Source organism: Martes martes (assembly GCF_963455335.1).
Source record: "Martes martes genome assembly, chromosome: 15".
NCBI lineage: Eukaryota > Metazoa > Chordata > Mammalia > Carnivora > Mustelidae > Martes > Martes martes.
Window position 1 is genome coordinate 29,095,451 of NC_137903.1, and position 20,251 is coordinate 29,115,701.

Sequence of the window (20,251 nt, forward strand, 5' to 3'; positions counted from 1 at the left end):
ATCAGTTGAGCATAAACTGGGGAACAGGAGTATGTAGTGACTTTTGTAGTCCCCCTACAGATCACATTATCTTTCGGTTACTGTAAACTGAGAACATGAACAAGTCAACCAAAAGATTCAAATGAAACAACAATCTTCTGTTCTTACTATTTAATGAAAGCTTAACCAGTGAGCTTTTCTAAAGGCAACAACACCTGAAGAACTTGCATAACCTTGTTGTCTCCAAAGCAAATGCTTATCTGCTTCCATGTGCCTTTCCCCCCTAAAATGCTCATATTTTCAGAGAACTATCAGGGAGTACTCACCTGCCCCCGTCATGTCTGTTTATGTTATCCCTCCCTCTAAAATCACTGCCCCTGTTCTACGTTCCCATTATAGCTATGAGAGGAGGCTAATCCTGAAGATATACAAGTTAATAATAAAGATATATTCACTCTTCTTCCCCAGATAATGGCTAAAGTGTTTTAAAATCCTATTAATTGCCACACTTTCACATTTGCATAGAAAATTTTGATCTGGTGTAACTGCTGAGCAGGTTAGTAGTCAAGTATGTGGATTAGCTGCTACAAATGTTTCTTGCTTTGCCTGTCTTCTTCATTTGTTTTCCCCTCATAACTTCATTAGTTAGGGACACTCACATTTGTACATGTGACTGCAGTTTTCTCAGTAAGAGTGGAAGCTTTTGACTCCTTCCTGAAAAGTTCTACAATGGGAGAACTCCAGTGGACCACATGGAGACTTACAGAAATGGGAGGATTAGTAGGATCCTAGAATGACAGCTACACAGTGTCTCTTCAAGGAAAAGAATTTAGACATCCATCTGCTAGGAAAAATGAGTAAGAGCAGCCACTGAGATATCTGAGAAACAGAAAAGAGAGGAGTCTTCCAGAGGGCCTGAAGACATTTTCCAGTGTCAGAAATGTGAAGAGTGTCCAACTAAGGTTCCTAGAAATAATAACTGTGGGATGATCTAGCCTTGAAGCAAAAAGTTTCAGAGATTTTAAAGATTTAATAGTATAGTAGTCATAACCTAGGCTACTTGAATGTTTTCTAAATTTTCAAGGAAGGAAATGTCATTATGTAATCAATCCAGGAAAACACCAAGAAAATTAATATAGAAAAAAATTTCCCATGGGAAAAAATACAGAGAAGCTCCTAGATCAGCAATATCCTAACTTAACCCTCTTTTTGTAAAACCTGAGGCATAGATACAGAATAGAAAAGTTAATGGAAGTAGTAAGAAAAGCCACAGTAATAAATCAGAGGGTAAGTGAAGGAAAATGCTTTCTTAATCAGTAGGAAGTACTTTACAGAGACATCAGCCAGTCCAGAGGTGAGAAGCCCTACAAAGGCAGTGAGAGACAGAACCCTAAGGGTTCTGTCAGTGTTCCAGTTTCACACCCATTAGCACCCACTTGAGAGAGAAAACTTCTTAAATGTGTGAGGTGGGTGACAGCTCAGAACAAGTTCATATTTTTATGTTAAGCCAAGAATTCATAAAGAAAGTACTTTGAATTGCCTGTTCAACAATTTAAAAATGTATTTTTAATGGATCTGCTTGGATTTCTAAAACACCACAAAATACAACAATTTTAAACTTAAAAAAAAAAACAGATAAATTAGGGAGTCCAAAGTCAATATAAATTTTAGGTTCTAATAAATATACCTAAAACGCTACTTACAGGATCTGCTGAAAAACATTTTTAAACAAACTAATGTGTCTATCATATGTTTGGGTCAGAAGTCAGGATTATCCTGATATTAAATTTTTATTTTTCAGTTCAGTTCCTGATATTAAGAACTAAAGCATCACATATAAAGATTCAGTATTACAATAAACATTCTATTGTGATCTTTGGTTAGCTACAGTAACCAGCAAACAAAATAGCAGGGGAAACTACCTCAAAGATTAAAAAAATAAAAAAAAAATTAAAAACCCAGATAGAAATTTAAAATTCCCCCCACCCTATAATTTAAGCAGTTCTCAATGATAAACAAGTTCTACAGCAAAAGTTTAGTTTTGAGCTGATTATGTGAGCCTCAGAACATATTCTCCCACTTTTGAGTATGATTCATAAAAGCCTATGTATGAAACATCTTTTCTGAAAAACTAATGAAATTTTATTTTGATTTCATTAGCAAATGGAATGGAAACAGTGAAAATGAAGTCATTCTGGACTCTACCTTGAAGTGAAGTCAGAACTACACGAACTATCCAAGATGTTTGTTTTGGCCGCATTCAAGACAGGAATTGAAGGCATATCGTTCACAGGTTCAGCTACAATAAAAGATGAAAGCCTCAAAATGATGTATTTAGCATGTTTCCACCATTTCAAGAATTTCCATTTTCCTTTATTATAGCATATGCAAAATTTTCTTCTTAAATTTTCAAAGGCAAAATTTAAAACTCTTCTTGAAGTTCTGGTTGAAAAATTCACTTGATTAAGGCTAATTAGGGGGAAGGTAAGGGGGAAGCCTAACATAAATATAGATATTTAAAAATAAATCTGAGTGATTTTGCTAAAGCTTTCAGAGAACTTCAGCTACATATGGTAATTTTTGTTTCTTTATGAAATAGTTGATATTTTGGTAATCAATAAAGAAAGAATTTCACTGGTCAGTAATTAAACCCTCCTGCAGAGTTCTTATTTTTGTAAATAACTCCGGGGAAGACTCCATTTACATTTTGCCTTTGAGACCTAATGTAATAGCTGTTGAATATTTTGAATAGTGGGTTTCACAGATAAAAATCACAGAACACAATGTAAGTGAAAATTCTATATTAATTGTAAAAAGTTGTACAAATATGGTTTATGATAATTACTGAAGACACCTGACTTTATTACATGGCCTTAGAGAAGGATCTTAACTTCTTTGTAGGTATACTTTGATACACAATGATTCAATAATCAGAATCTGCCCTAAGCAGTTTAAAGATGGAACAGATGAAATAGTCTTTATTACATAGTTCACAGAATTTTGCCTGAGATACAGTGGGCACACTGGAAGCAAGCTCATTCTACTCACTACAATGACATGCCTTTCCCTTGACTATATATTTTTTCCTCCTTCCTGATATTTTGCTGTAATCTTTTGTTTTGTTTTGTTTTGTGAGGGCGAGGAGAGGGAGGAGAAATAAGGGTAAGGGTGAGAACAATACAAAAATCTGGAGCCAAGGAGAGCAGCTAAGTGGTTGGGATGCATGATAACTGTTTTTGTTTCACAGGACAGCCATTGGCAGCAGAAGCAGGGGTCCTGTAGTTATGCTGGAAGAAAGCTCTTTAGTGCAGCTAAACTTGTATTTAGAATCATTTTCCCCCAATAGAAATAAACCTCTCGTTTCATAATGGAAGCCAAAGGAAAATTTGTTTTAGAGAAAAAACAGGAAGATTTTTTGTTCTTTATTTCTAGGGATCTTTACGGTAACCCCTTTGTTTTGTAATTTAGTTTTCTTATTATGTGCAATCAATAAATCATGCTATGTAATGATCATAAAACATACCAGGCTTAAAAATATGTATATAAACCTTTTTATGGTTTAAAGGTAACTTCAAATTGTAGATTAAAGCCAAGCCATCATTTAAATGGAATCTGGGTAACAATATTAAAAACACACCATCTAACAGGGAATAAAAGCTAGAGATGGGGGTAAGAGAGGCAAAAAGAAGAAAGCAGGCAAGGAGTTGGAGCTAAAAATTCCACAACATAAAGCTTCAAATTCAAAGCTGTTCTCTCCTATATCATCCGTCTCACAGACAACTTAGTAGCTTTAAATATTAAAATATTCAGAATTTATACGGCTAACAGCTGTTTTATAACAATAATAAGATTCCCTCAAACAGAATAACCAGGGGAGATTATCTTAAACTCTCCATTTTGTTTGTTTCCAGGAACACCTATTACCTCCTTGTGGACGAACGACACGAGGCTGCACAAACGAGGGCTTCACAACTTCGAACCACCAGAAGAGCTCGGCCATGAACACCAAGTAATTACTCTATGTAAGAGAGTTAAGAAAAAGAGAAAAATCAGGTAAGACTTGACCAGAAAGTAATGATAAATACAATTTTATTCTGTTTTACCTATTTAAAACATAGGTTTAAATCTCATTCCTTCATCATTGGAGTGTATCTACTCTAGGCTATTAAATCTGGGATACAGTATTCACGCTTACAGGTAAAACTTGTAACCTCCATTCAAAACTTCTTTCCTGCTTTTCTCTATATATCCAGAACAGTAGTCCAATTTACGTGGCAGGCATGGGTACTTCTTTTTTTTTAAAGATTTTATTTATTCATTCGACAGACAGAGATCACAAGTAGGCAGAGAGGCAGGCAGAGAGGGAGAGAGGAGGAAGCAGGCTCCCCACCAAGCAGGGAGCCCGATGCGGGGCTCGATCCCAGGACCCTGAGATCATGACCTGAGCCGAAGGCAGAGGCTTTAAACCACTGAGCCACCCAGGCGCCCCAGGCATGGGTACTTCTAACCAGAGAACCTGAGATTATGTATAAGGCACTCTTCATCCAAAGTCAATACAAACAACTTAAACAACCTTTGACACTCTGAAGAGTGGCTATCATTTTAAAAAAAAAAAAAAAAAAAAAGCTCTTTCCAGATCCCTAGAAATTTCCGCAAAACTTAATCAGGTATCTACATGCTTGATGATGCTAGCCTCAACCAGGCATGAAATAACCGAAAGACTAGATCGTTATGGCTAATTATTAATAATTTTGAAATGTATATACAGAAACATTATACAATATGTCAACCTAACTTTGAAAAGTTATTATTAAGTTAACAATGTTGGGGCGCCTGGGTGGCTCAGCGGGTTAAAGCCTCTGCCTTCGGCTCAGGTCATGATCCCAGGGTCCTGGGATCGAGCCCCGCATCGGGCTCTCTGCTCAGCAGGGGGCCTGCTTCCTCCTCTCTCTCTGCCTGCCTCTCTGCCTACTTGTGATTTCTGTCTGTCAAATAAATAAAAAAAAATAAAATCTTAAAAAAAAAAAAAGTTAACAATGTCATTTGCCTTTTATGATTTGCATTTGAAAATGTGAGTAATTTTTAAAATAGCTTAAAATTATAAGAAAAGACTGAGGGTCCTCAAAAGCAAGATTATAAAACAAGATTATATTTTAGGATGCATACATCATAAAAGCTATAAGCATGAAGAATTACTTTAATTGTAGACATCTAGCAAGTTTAAAAATTAGCACTATACAAAATCTGTTTTCTAATTACTTAAAATAATATGCCTTTAAATTTGGCATCAATAAAATTATTATCAAATTAGTATTTAATAAGTGAGGTTTTATTTCATATTAAATTTTAGATTTCAAAGCTATCATTGGAAAGATGGGTGTTTTCCAATGCCATGCCTTCCTCCTACCTGTTTTGTTTTGTTTTTGTTTTTGTTTTTTAAGATTTATCTATTTATTTTAGAGAAACTGAGCCAGGAGTGGGGAGGAGGGGAGAGGGAAAGAATCTCAAGCTGACTCCCTGCTGAACGAGGAGCCCGCCCAGCGGCTTGATTTCACAATCCTGAGATCATGCATGATCTGAGCCAAAATCAAGAGCTGAGCCACCCAGGTACCCCAGTCCTACCTGTTAATTATGAATAATCCTCAAAGCTTTATACACTCTCATTTAGAGCTCATGTACTCTCTGTTTTCTCATATTTAAGCTGGTGACTTTCAAATATTTATCTTTTACCTGATAGTTCCAGAAGGCTATTGTGTATGTAGAAAGTGAAGGAAAGAGAAGAATCAAGGGTAAGTCAGGTTTTTGTCTTCAGCAACTGGTAGTACCATTTAATGAAACAGGAAAGACTGGGATAAATAGGTAGTGGAAGGAATGCTGAGTTAATAGCTTTGAGATAGTCATTAGACATTTAAATGGACTTGTCAGATAGGTGTTTGAATGTAGGAGTCTAGAATGTTATAGAAGATAAGGCATAATGGTGATCAGAATTTGGTAGGTTTCCTAATTTCAGCATTTGCTTTTAACTATAAATTCCCAGAATACTCAAACATTTATAAACAATACATACTATTTTAAGCAGTTGTTGTAATTTGTGACTTTTTTTTTAGAAAGGAAATGAGAATGCTTACAATCCCAAAGGCTGTATTGGATTCCATCCCTGCTAACCTTCAGAAACTTTACATTCTTAATTATATGCTTTTCTCCTATATATTTTTCCCTTCAATTGAATCTTTCCTACTTAGCTTTTAAAGATGCTCAAATCTCTCATATGAAAAACAAAATGAACCCTTCACTCAGTAAGTTTCTTCTCACTCCCACCTTCTTACCTCTTCTTAAACTTCTCTAAGGTAGACCTATTCTAACAATCTCCTTTCAGCCTTCTAGCTCCCTGATCCACTCCAGTCTGGCATCCAGGCACATCATTCCTCCAAAACAGCACTGGCTCAAGTCACCAGTGAGTTACATTTGTTGCTAAATCAAACAGATTTTTCAGTCTTCATCTTACTTGACCTCCCAGCAGCATTTGATACTCCTGATGTCTCCCCTCATTGGAAACTGCCATTCATGCCCACCGGCTACCAAATGACTCCCAAATGTATTAACTGTACTTAAATATGAAGTGGCCTAGAGAGCATTTTCTCTTGGATATCTCAAAGGCACCTCAAATGTCTGGAATTGAACTAGGGATCTTCCCCACAAATCTGACCTTATTCCAGTTTTACCTGAATGAATGGCATCACTATCCCAGTGTGCACACCAGAAACCTAGGAGTCACCCTGATGCCTCCTACTTTCTCCCTCCCCATATCCAGTTCATCACCAAAGCCTGCAAATTTTGCATCCTAAATATTTCTGAAATTCGCCCACTTCTCTCCATCTTCTTTGTAATCACTCTGATTCAAACTGTTTTCAGCTCTTATTTAGAACACAATAGCTTTTTATTTGACTATTAGGCCAAACAAACTTTTGAAAATGCAACACCCCTCCCCCCACTTCCACTGCTTTTGGGAAACTGACTATAGGCTACAGAAGGGTAGAGAGTACATAATTCGGTCTCTTTTTAATTTCTCCAGCTTCATTTAATACCACATTCTCCAGAGTTCCTCATTTTACCCACCAGACTAGTAAGTCTGGAAGGACAAAGATCATGCTCATCATTATATCTTCAGGTTTTTAAAAATTATTTTTTTAAGATTTATTTATCAGAGAGAGAGAGAGGGTGAAGAGTGCATAAGCAGGGGCAGCAGCAGGTAGAGGGGAAGCAGGCTGCCCACTGAGCAGGAGGCCTGTTTGCTGGACTCAATCCTAGGACCCTGGGACCGTGACCTGAGCTGAAGGCAGACACTTAACTGACTGAGCCACCTAGGCATCCCATATATCTTCAGTTTTTAAAACAGTACATAATAAAAGGCCAATACATACTTATTGAATGAATGTATAAATGAATGAATAAATACATAACAAAAAAGATCAGTTGGCAAAATACCAAACTGTTGACAGGGCAGGGAATATCTCTGGTAGTAAGATCATCATGATTTATAATTTTTCTTTATATTTATCTCCATCAGATAATTTCTAAACCCAAAGTATAACATATTTAAAGTATTGGCCCTAGGTTCCATTCTATTAGTATAGTTAACTGAAAGCTGTCTATATCTTTTGGAAAAACATTAACACTCAACTAAATTATCAACTGATACATTAATATTTTAAGGACCTTGGTGTTTGATATCACTAAACATGAAAGAAATGGCAATCAAAACCACAATGAGATATCGCCTCACATCCATTAGAATGGCTATCATCGAAAAGATAAGAGTAACCCTTGTACGTTGTTGGTGGGAATATTAACTAGTACAGCCACTATGGAAAAGAGTATGGCAATTCTTCAAAAAATTAAAAATAGGACTACTATATAAGGGGCACTTGGGCGGCTCAGTGGGTTGGGGCCTCGGTCTTCAGCTCAGGTCATGATCCCAGGGTCCTGGGATAGAGCCCCACATTGGGCTCTCTGCTCAGCGGGGAGCCTGCTTCCTCCTCTCTCTCTGCCTGCCCCTCTGCCTACTTGTGATCTCTGTCTGTCAAGTAAATAAATAAATCTTTTAAAAAAATAATAAAAATTAAAAAAGGACTACTATATGGATCCAGCAATTCCACTTTTGAATATTTATATGAAGACCTAAAAACAGGATTGAAGAGAAATCTGCATTTCTGTGTTCACTGCAGCATTATTCCCAATAGCCAAGATACATATGGAGACAGCCCACATGTCCATCAATAGATGAATGTATAGAGATGATACAGATGTACAGAGATGATGTGGTGCATAAATACATAATAGAGATGATGTGGTGCATAAATACAGTGGAATATTATTCAGCTATGAGAAAGAAGGAAATCCTGCTATTTGCAACGACACTGATGGACCCTGAGGGCATTATATGCTAAGTAAAGTAAGTCAGACAGAGAAGACAAATTCTGTATGATTTCATTTATACATGGAATCTAAAAAAGCTGAACTTACAGAAACAGAGTATAGAGTGGTATTCACCAGGGACTGGGAGGCTGAGGAAATGGGGAGATTTTGGTTAAGGGGTAAAAACTTCCACTTATAAGTGGAACTATAATCTAATGATTATAGTTAAGGAGATATGTATTGTATACTTAAAAGTTGCTGAAGGCGTAGATCACCACAAAAAAGAAATGGTAAATATGTGATATGATAGAGGTGTCAGCTAATCCCTGGTGGTAATCATTTTGCATACTTTAAACTTATACAATGTTGTATGTCAATTATATCCAATAAAGCTGGAAAAAAAAAATACTTCAGTAAGATACTGTGTTTGGCCACAAGATGTCAGCATAGTGAGAGAGTTTTCCCAAGTAACCAAATGATCATTTCTTTCTGAATTTATGATGATGAAACAGCAATAAATCTGTTACCATATTCCAGGCATGATACCAAATAAATTTCATTTAAAAGCTTTCTTTCCTTTTGGTTAAAACAGTCATGCAGCTACATATTAATATTCTTAAACAATTAAACAATGCAGAAGAATATAGATACACAGAACATGGAAAACAGATAATCAAGTCAAAAGATGGGTAGAAGTCATGAACAGACATTTCTCCAAAGAAGACATACAAATGGCTAACAGACACATGAAAAAATGTTCATCATCACTAGCCATCAGGGAAATTCAAATCAAAACCACATTGAGATACTACCTTACACCAGTTAGAATGGCAAAAATTAACAAAGCAAGAAACAAATGTTGGAGAGGATGTGGAGAAAGGGGAACCCTCTTATACTGTTGGTGGGAATGCAAGTTGATGCAGCCACTTTGGAAAACTGTGGAGATTCCTCAAAAAATTAAAAATAGAGCTACTCTATGACCTGGCAATTGCACTACTGGGTATTTACCCCAACCATACAGATGTATTGAAAAGAAGGGCGATATGTACCCCAATGTTCATAGCAGCAATGTCCACAATCGCCAAACTGTGGAAAGAGCCGAGATGACCTCCAACAGACAAATGGATAAAGAAAATGAGGTTCATATACACAATGGAGTATTACTCAGCCATCAGAAAGGATGAATACCCAACTTTTGATATCAACATGGATGGGAATGGAGGAGATTATGCTGAGTGAAATAAGTCAAGCACAGAAAGTCAATTATCATATGGTTTCACTTACTTGTGGGGCATAAGGAATAACATGAAAGATACTAGGAGAGGGAAAGGAAAGGTGAGGGGGGAGATAGGAGGGGGAAACAAACCATGAGAGACTATGGACTCCAAGAAACAAACTGAGGGTTTAGAGGGGAAGGGTGAGCCTATTAGTGGGTATTAAGGAGGGCATGTATTGCATGGAGCACTGGGTGTTATATGTAAACAATGAATCTTGGAACGCTGCATCAAAACTAATGATGTGGGGCACCTGGATGGCTCAGTGGGTTAAGCCTCTGCCTTCGGCTCAGGTCATGATCTCAGGGTCCCGGGATCGAGTCCCGCATCAGGCTCTCTGCTCAGCGGGAGCCTGCTTCCCCTGCCCTCTCTCTCTGTCTGTCTCTCTGCCTACTTGTGATCTCTCTCTCTCTGTCAAATAAATAAATAAATAAATAATCTTTAAAAAAACAAAACAAAACAAAAAAAAACTAATGATGTACTGTATGGTGACTAACATAACATAATAAAAATAAAGTATGTTTTAACTACTCTCCCCCAAATCCTAATATCTCACTCAGAAGAAACCACTGTTAACAGTTTTGTGTTTATCCTTCTAATCAACCTTTTTCTATGGATAGATCTGTATACAAATAGAAAAAACCTTTTTAATATATAAATTACATCATGCTATAATGTTGCTACCCACTTTATTCACTTAACATCTTGGAGAGCTTTCTGGATCAACTCAACTTTAAACAGTAAACAGTAAAAGTTTAAAAGTTTAAACTTTAAACAGCTCAACTATATTAAACATTTTGTGTCCCTCCTAAGATGAATTATTTCCAACTATTAGTCTTAAAATATTCAATAGAAGTCAAACTCATGGTTCTAATAATTTAGTATATAATACAGAAAGTGACCAAAGCCCTTTCTGTAGACAGTTACCTATTTTTTTTTCTTCTTAATCCCCTTTACTTCACCAATCCTTCTACTCACCTCCTTTCTGGCAACATACTAGTTTGTTCTCTGTATTTAAGAGTCTTTTTTTTTTTTTTTTTGTCTTTTTGTTCATTCATCTGTTTTGTTTCTTAAATTCCACATTTGAATAAAGTTATATGGTATTTGTCTTTCTCTGACTGATTTCACTTAGCACTATTCCCTCTAGGTCTATCCATGTTGTTACAAATGTCAAGATCTCATTCTTTTTTTATGGCTGAGTAATATTTGTGTGTGTGTATACAAAACAACATCTTTATCCATTCATCTGTGGATGGACACTTGGATTGCTTCCATATCTTGGCTATTGTAAATAATGCCGCAATAAACATAGGGGTGCATATATCTTTTCGAATTGGTGTTTTCATTTTCTTTGGGTAAATACCCAGTAGTAGAATTACTAAATTCTATTTTTAATTTTTTGAGGACCCTCTATACTATTTTCCAAAGTGGCTGTACCAGTTTGCATTTCCACCAACAGTGCACAAGGCTTCCTTTTTCTCCATAGCCTCACCAGCACTTACTTCTTTTCTTTTTGATTCTAGCTATTTTGACAGATGTATCTGTCAGTTAAATATGCCTGATTTAAGAAAATGTCTTTATATCTAGATCATGCCCAGACTAAGTCAATTTAAACATCAGGGCTATATATTATTTAATGGAATTCCAAGGTAAGCAACTTAAATTTACTCAATCTTATGTCTCAATGTAATTAATGAAATGAATTCTTTGAGACTACAGAAGTAGTATTTAATTCTCTTAACAGGTGAGCGCCAGAAAAGGCATTAACAAGATATATATGGAAATAGTTATTTCCTATCTTCCATTTTGATAAAAATGGCAAGGTAGAAGCCTTCAAAATAAATCAGTGTTTTTCTTCTGATGTGTCAGACAGTGGGGAGTGGGCCCATTTGGGGTCAATAAGAATAGTGGCTTATTTTAGAAAGGCTTTTACCTTTGGCTCTGTCTTCTACCTGTGGTGATCCATGGGTGAAGGAAAGAGAGATCAGAGAGTAAGAATGACAAGAACCATGAGGTACTAGTATCATGGTAAGAGGGGTCCATTAGCAGTTTCAATTAAAGTTGACATTGAAACTATGAGTAGACCAATACGAAGTTGTTCCTCTCAGCCAGACTTAAAAAAAAAAAATCTATTATAAGATTATCTATCCTTGAAACTCTAAAGCAGAACTGGTAAACTTTAGGCAGGTCTGTAAGATACGAAGAAACTTCATAGCTATGAGCTGCTGGGAATACCAAGGTACTAGGTCACATCACAAAATTTTGAACAAGTAACTGCCTTTTAACTTGCAGCTCAGAAGCAGTTACGCATGACACGTCTCTCTTCACCGCTACAAAGTAAGTTCCATCAGAACAGGGAGGATCTTTTTTTGTTCACTTAGTTATCCCAACCACCCGCAACACAACTAGGTGCTCAATAACTGTTTCCTGTTAGAACGCAGTACGCAGTGCCTACAGCTAACAGACAATGTGTGATATTCTGAAGCAAGGGGACAAATTCATAAAACTGAATTCCTTTTTAAAAAGGTTCATTTCCAGACTATTTTAATATTTTCCTTCCTCTCTTTCTTTCTCTAGGTTTTGTCTCAATTCCTAGGACCTTAAGGACTCCTTCTTCCCATATTCCACAGTCCTGCTGAATGCTAAAAGTGACCGGAACTTCCTTCATGCTCCCAGCATACCATAATAGCATCTGTCTAAGATTCATGTAGTGGCTTATCCTCTATTTTGCTAACTTTAGGACAACAGGTCAGTTTTGTACCACAACTTTTCAGTTTAGCTTTGTATTATAAAAGAAACCATAGCTAACAGTGTATTAAAACCTAAAATAAGCAGAAAAATAACACTTTTTTCAAAAGCTTATTTGACTGATACTATAGTTAATTTGTAAACTTATAGTGACTATGCCATTTATAGATCTAGTTACATATATATTTTTTCAAAAAACTGAAAGCAAAACAAAACAAAAACACCAAGAATTATTTAATTTACCTTTATGGATGAAGCAGCATACAGCATATCTTCCAGGGTGAAATGGCAACACTGGTTCAAATATTCTTGGCAAAATTCTTGAATCAGCTGCAGATTATACAGGCTATCAGCCAAAGACATGGTTTCTTTCAAACAAATATCTTCAAATAGGAAAAGAGCAAGGTGATGACTGTGGGTTAATTTGATAACATACATTTCATATCATTTTATAATTTTGTGCCTTAGTACAAACATATTTACGTGGAATCTGTTTTATATACACTTACAAATATAGGGGTCTCTACACAGAAAGACTTATTAGCACTGTTTTTTTTTTTTTTTAAAGATTTTATTTATTTATTTGTCAGAGAGAGAGTACACACAAGCAGGCAGAGAAGCAGGCTCCCTGCTGAGCAAGGAGCCCGATGTGGGACTCGATCCCAGGACCCTGGGATCATGACCTGAGCAGAAGGCAGCGGCTTAACCAACTGAGCCACCCAGGCGTCCCAAGACTTAGCACTGTTTTATTCAACTACCTTCCTCAGGATTATATGTAAACTTTTTTTTTTTTTTTTAGCCTTCATTACTTATTAAATACTGTTCTCAATATTTGTCACCATCTATCTACAGCCCACAAATATTTCACTGGGACACTTACCCTCTATTCTGACGACACCAGGACAGTAAAAGTGAATAAGAGCAGCTAAAGCACAGCCATCTGTACCATCTTTCAACAAATTTTCTACCAATGGAATGCAAGGCAGTTGCTTGAGCAATGTTTGCTCCTTTCTGTAACGAGCCTATAATATAAAAAAAAGAGATAAAATAAATAAATACTAAACAACATAAGGAAAAAAACAGCATTGTAGATTCTAATGTACCAGTAATATACATCAAGAGAAATGAGAACTATTCAAGCAATATCCTTCTTTTCTAAATAATACTAGACATTACTTTACCAAAGTCAAATACAGAGCAACAGCTTTATAGTTTCAAAGTACTTAGTACAACATTATATTGCCAATTTACATGAAATGACCTTTAGGCTAAATATTTAAATACAAAAGCATCACAAAATGGGTTCTGAACATTTTATATCCAAATCATCAATTCTGTTCTTTTGTAGATAATAAAATTCATTTATTTTAATGTTGGCCTTAACTCAGACCACAAGTCTGCAAAGAGCAAGAGTACTATTTGAGCATAAAGAATTATAAGAATTCTCAAAATTGGGAAGCAGGTATAAGAATACAATACTATTCTTACAGAAAATTTGACAATAAGAAACATCACTTTGAATAACTAGAATATCACCAAAATATTCTGGTTTGGCATTTGAATGTTAAGATAATATAAATAAAATGTAACAACTTTGAAACTGAAAAAACCCAACGAGGGTTAGGGTTAGGGTTAGGGTTAACAGAGCAAATATAAGGATTTCTGCTGCCCCTCAGAAAAACAGAAGAAATCTTTGTTTTTTAAAGATTGCTTGGTGTGACTGGATACAAATTTGTAAGACAGTTCTCTAGAAATGAGACATGCTCTTAAATCAGACTACCTAGGTTCAAATCCTGGTTCTGCCACTTACTAGCTCTGTAATCTTGGACAAATTACTTAAACTCTCACTTCTCAGTTTCCCCATCTGTAAAATGGGGATAATAATAGTACCTACTTGATAGAACCACTGAAGGATGAAGTAAGGCGATGCCCTTAAAATGCTAATAAGCACACTGCTGGGAACACAGCAAGCAATAACTAAAGGCTGGTCAGTTACTAGCTGTCAGCTCTCCTAAAGCCAAGAAAATAATGCTAAAGACTTAATGAAAATGCATATTTAAGTATTTTATTAGAAAATTTATGATTATATTGGTTACTGATACTTCAAGTTTTTTAATCAAAACTAATTTTTCTTCTAACTCCATCTGGTTATATATATTTTAATAATTATAGTTATGAAATAAAATATTTTTGTGAGAATAAAAACAAAAATAACTTACTGAAAGAGAACATCTACTATCTGGTGGTGAAGTTAAACTTCCTTTAAATGCTATCCCTCAGAAAAGTATATGCATTAATGAAGAAATAAATATTTATTCCTATTTCTCTCTGGCTACCCAAGAACAAGATGCATGGAACATTTTTTCCTCTTGAAGATATCAGAGAGCTTGTTCTTCTTCATCAGTGCACACTAGACATCTCTATTTAATGGTATGTTCCAAACTCAAGAGTACCTACATTCAGAAAAAATTATGTATATGCACGATATAAATTCCTTGATTACTGCTTTTAGTATCTTTAGAAACCTGTCTCACTTTGCTGCTAATAGAGTTTAAAATTCAACCATGAAAAAAAGAGCAGAGAAGAAGTAAAGGGGAGGGTGAGAAAGAAGAAATCAACCACTAGCATCTTCTATCTAGCCTTAAGTTACCCTTCTCACATTTGGTAAGCCACAGTTCTAGATCCTTACATTCCTTTCTCTGGCCAGCTAGAAACAAAACAGTTTCCGTCTTAGAAATCCTCTAAATTGGCTGGGTGGGCTCATTCCCAAACTTCCCAGATCCCTAGGAGTAGCCTGTTTTCAGCCTATAATCTGAACTGGACTGATTTGAGCGCCCAGGGTCATGGAATAAAGAACCGAATTGTGGTTTGTCCTGCTGCTCTCTGCCAAGCAGCACTTCTATTCAAGGCACACACGCACACAGACTAATGAGGCTTTACAATAAATGTAGATGATTTAGAACAGACTATCAGGGATTTCTGAGCGGCATACTAAAAACTTTTCCTGAAGATTATATCCAGAAGATGTACCAGGTAAATGAACTTTTGAAGTCATGTACAACTCCTATTTGCAGTTCATAAAAGTTGTCATCTTTTATACTTGATCTTCTATGGTTTTATAAACCTGCTGTATGGAAACATTCCCTGTTCCTTCTATAAACTGAGAAATCTGGTATTTAAAAGGGGCATCGTATTTTCTATCTTCCAAAACGATAGTGTATTTCTAAATTATATACTAATTTCTGAGGACATAAAATACTTAAGTGGTCTAACCACCCAGATTTAATTTTTAAAGAACAGACCTTCAGGTCAAATCAGAACCGAATATAGTTTAGGTCTAATACAGGTATGGCCACTAAGAAAACGTCACTTTTTTAATCACACAAAAAGTATACCCTTAAAAAAGGGTACAGATAATTTACATATGTAATTCAGATCTACTTTTCCTAAGGTTATTAAAACTAGTAAGAATCTCTATCCATACATGTTTTTAACCTAGTTACTAACAGTCTGTAAATATCAATAGGACTAATGAAAGAATGCTTATGCTTTAAACTATTTTTAAAGCTTCTAATCCAAACTTTGGCTAGATTTTTTTTATCTTTTTACTTTATATTATGATCAAATACCTTAAAATCCAATCTCAGTGCAGCAACTAACAGAATTATATGAAATGACTATACCAGGGAGACACAAACAATACCATTCTACAATTACAATTCTGGAGAGCAAATTGAAGTAGCTGGGCAAACTTACTGGAACCAGTTTCCAAAACCATTTGGAAGGAGACTTCAGAGGAAGCAGCAGGGGGAAAAAAGGGAAAGCAAAAGGTAAAGGGAAAATTCATCAGAATGATTTTCAATTAAAAAGTGACAATAAAGCTTCTCATAGTGGAGTTCCAAGTTTAAAGTTCTCCTAATACTTTTTAATGCTAATTAAGGTTTAAAAATATATAGGTTCCTAATGATAAAGGCGTCCACCTTCTCCTCCCCTCATCTCCTCTCCCAACACAACAATTCATTTTTCAGATACTCAGGATAGTCTGTATACTTTGGCAGCAAAGAATTTTATTTCCAAGTTCTAGAATCACACATCATATTAAAAAGTAAATCTATATCACAAAAGGGAAGTAGAAAGATCAGGGCTGGATCTGCAGTCACTATAATGCTTAGACTTTAGTAAACCAAGTCTGATACGGCTGTTTCTTTCCAAAGAGAAAAGAAGAAAGACTCTATCAATAAGTGTACAAATAAAGCAAATAGCATTGTAGACCTGAACAAAATAATCATTTCTTTCCACTATATGAAGAATTTCTTTTAATTAAAGGGGTAATTGACAATTCTTACTAAGATTTTTACAGTCTCTAAAGCAAGTAGCTACTTACATAAAGAGAATATAAGTGTTATTAATTTTACTATCTAGAGGTATACCAAAGAATATAATTTTACTTCTTTAAAATGATGAATAAACTCATAATTTCAGTTAATATGAACTAATAATTTGATTATCTTTGTATTTCCATGCACAATTTCTAAGGCCCTGAATAAACATTTATTGAATGAACTAAATGGGGTCTGAGTTAAAATTCATATTCAACTTTTATGTAGAAAGTTTATTCTGCAGGGGTGCCTGGCTGGCTCAGTAGGTAGAGCATGTAACTCCTGATCTTGGGGTTTTGAGTTCAAGCTCCACATTGGGTGTAGGAATTACTTAAAAATAAAACCTTTAAAGACAGGTTTTTCCTATATAAAATTAACTATAAAAATAAGATTATTTGGAAGATAACATATTTTCAAGAACTTTAAGAATCAGAAAAAAGCCACCTCAAGAATCAGAAAAATACCAACTTTCCATAGAGATAACATGTCCAATAAGTTTTCCTTATTGCATCAGGAAAAAATAACCTTAATAATTTTGTTGCATGTATTTTAGTCTCTCATTTAACCAGAAGTTTTGGGCAGCTGCAGTTATGATAACCACAAAAAGTACAAAAAAACAGGAGCAAAGGAAGCCACTGAGAATGTGTCAGGATCCCAATGTATAACTGAAATTTCAAAAACAGGGGTTTTCTTGTTTTTGAGACTAGAAAACTTCATTATACACAAACTGATAACAATTTATTGTGAACTATGAAAACAGGAGATATGCAAAGCAGTCTCTGATGGTTCTATATCTCTCTCTATATATATATCTTGTAAAATACTCAATAGGACTTTTTACTAATTCAGACGCTCTGGCCTTCCTCCCACCTCTCCACTGACCTAACTTAGTGATAGCAATCCTACTGAAGAAAAAGGAAAACCATTTGGATTGCCTAGCTGAAGGAAACGGGACTAAAAAAAGTAGATATACTAAAAGAACAAATACATATCTGTGCTATTCATGCTTATAAACACATGCTTTCATAAGCTCAAATATACACAAAACCTCCTTGTTGAAGAAGGGTAACTGTGTTTCTGAAGTGAACAGCAATTGCCCCCTCCTTTTAATTTTCAGAGAACAACTAGGCAAACTGCAACCTCAAATCCTGTTTTAAGATAAAATTATGAGACCAGAATGTTTATTTTTATTTTTGAAGATTTTTATTTATTTATTTGACAGACAGAGATCACAAGTAGGCAGAGAGGCAGGCAGAGACAGAGGAGGAAGCAGGCTCCCTGCTGAGCAGAGAGCCGGATGCGGGGCTTGATCCCAGGACCCTGGTATCATGACCTGAGCGGAAGGCAGAGGCTTTAACCCACTGAGCCACCTAGGCGCCTCTAGACCGGAATGTTTTTAAAAGGCCACAGACAAGTGGTGAAAATTTTTTTATTAAGTTCTTACTGATGACAAAGCCCAAACTGGGCAGTTCAGATTTTCTGGAATAATTCTAATTTCCAGCATTCTAATTCTAATTTCTACTGTCTTCATCACACATTTGGCTCACCCTAAATTTTGGTTAGTTGTTTTAGGTCTTGCCATTAATACTACCCAAACAGTTCTATGTCTTCCTCTGGGTATCCACAATCACTCTGGGATTTGGGATAATTCCTGAACTACTTCTGGGTGCTCTCGAGACACTTTGGGAGGATGCTGGTTTGACCTGGCTGTTACTGGAAACCTCATGAAGTTGGAATTTATTAAGGAATTAATCATAGTGTGACCTGTCACCTCATAAGCCATTAGACTTAAGAATCTCTTTACTGCTGTAGGTCCAAAAGTTGTGCTGAATTGCTGATAGGAATGTAAAATGGTACAAACTCCTCTGGAAAAGATTTTGGCACTAGCTACCAAAATGACACAGGCATTTACCCTCCAATCTAGCAATCCAATTTCTATGGAATTTACCCTGAAAATCCAAGAATACAAAAGGATATTATTCTTCGTAGCGTTATTTGTGATCACAAGGTACTGGAAATTACTTAAACGCCCAAAGGAAAGTGGTTAAAGAAACTATGGTACATACACATAACAGAGTACTATGCTGCTTCAAAAATATGAGGAAGATATCTAGGGACTATATGCAGTAACTTCCAGGATATACTGTCACTGAAAAACACATATTGTGAAAGATTAAATATGTTTTGTTAGAGGAGAAAAAAACATATATATACACACATACGTATATGTATATATATGTGTGTGCATATATATATATATGCTTGCTTCTATAAAAACAAAAACAAGAAGGATAAACCAACTTGTTACCTATAAGGGTTGGTGGGGAGTGAGGGATAGGAAAGAGGCAGAAGAGATAAGGGGAGGGGCTGATACCTCTTTGAGTATAACATTTGCATAATTTTGACTTTGGGAATTATATTAATGTTTTACATATTCAAAAAATGAAATTAAATCAACAAGGATGGAGCAAAAAAGCCCACAAAAACTAAATGAAAACAGAAACCAATAAAACCATATACATTTCAAAGGAATAACAGAACTACAATGAAGTGGTGGTGGTGGGGGAACCCAAGTAATTTCATAACACAGCATTTTGACCATATATTATCAATCTAAAGAAAAAGGAATTACATTGTATCTATATGAGATGATGGTTAACTAAACTTATTGTGGTAATCACTGCACAGTATGTATAAATCAAACAATTATGCTGTATACCTTAAACTTATACAGTGTTGTATGTCAATTGTATCTCAATAAAACTGGAAAACATACAAAAGCATTAAAAGGATAAAATAAACCCAAAAAACTCAAAAAGAAAAAGGAACTGCAAACAAATCTTAAGCTCTTTAGTGGGTTTCTTTTTCATATTGGTTTACACATAGCAACTCTGAAGCTATTTTATTTGTATTCTAAGATTGGGCAAGTAAGTACAGTTAACACCATTAAACAGTACAGGCTTGAACTGCACAGGTCATTTACACGTAGGTTTTTTTTCTTTTGTTTTGTTTGATAAATATAGTACAGTCTTGGAAACATATTTTCTCTTCCTTATTATTTTAATGCCATTTTCTCTAGCTTTACTGTAAGAATACAGTATAAAATACATATAACATACAAAATGTGTGTTAATTAACCATTTATGTTATTGGTGAGGCTTCCAGTCACCAATAAGTTATTAGTAGTTAAGTTTCTGGGGAATCAAAAGTTATAACCAGATTTCCAACTGCATGGCACCCTTAATCCCAGGTCAACTGTAAATATCAATGTCCTCTCAAATTACTTATTATAAAAGTAAAAATAATAAGCATGAAGTTAAGAAGCCAGACAATATCTTAACCAAGTGATCAAAATTAACATCACCTAGTAGGGAGGCAAATGGATAACATGTGCCTCTGGATAGAATACTGTCAGAAGGACACAATGCCAGTCTAAAAAGCACAACCTTAATTTAA

The 20,251-nt window shown here is 35.4% G+C and overlaps 1 protein-coding gene across 1 annotated transcript in view; it reads right to left on the bottom strand.

The window, feature by feature from the left end:
• CAMSAP2 (calmodulin regulated spectrin associated protein family member 2) overlaps positions 1 to 20,251 on the bottom strand; it is a 118,393-nt gene that overhangs the window by 14,678 nt on the left and 83,464 nt on the right. Inside the window, exons 5-8 of the mRNA XM_080824941.1 lie at positions 13,297 to 13,438; positions 12,660 to 12,799; positions 3,904 to 3,997; positions 2,185 to 2,278 (exon numbers count right to left, since the gene is read on the bottom strand). Of these exons, the coding sequence (XP_080681067.1) occupies positions 2,185 to 2,278; positions 3,904 to 3,997; positions 12,660 to 12,799; positions 13,297 to 13,438 (470 nt within the window). The remainder of the gene's footprint in view (positions 1 to 2,184; positions 2,279 to 3,903; positions 3,998 to 12,659; positions 12,800 to 13,296; positions 13,439 to 20,251) is intronic.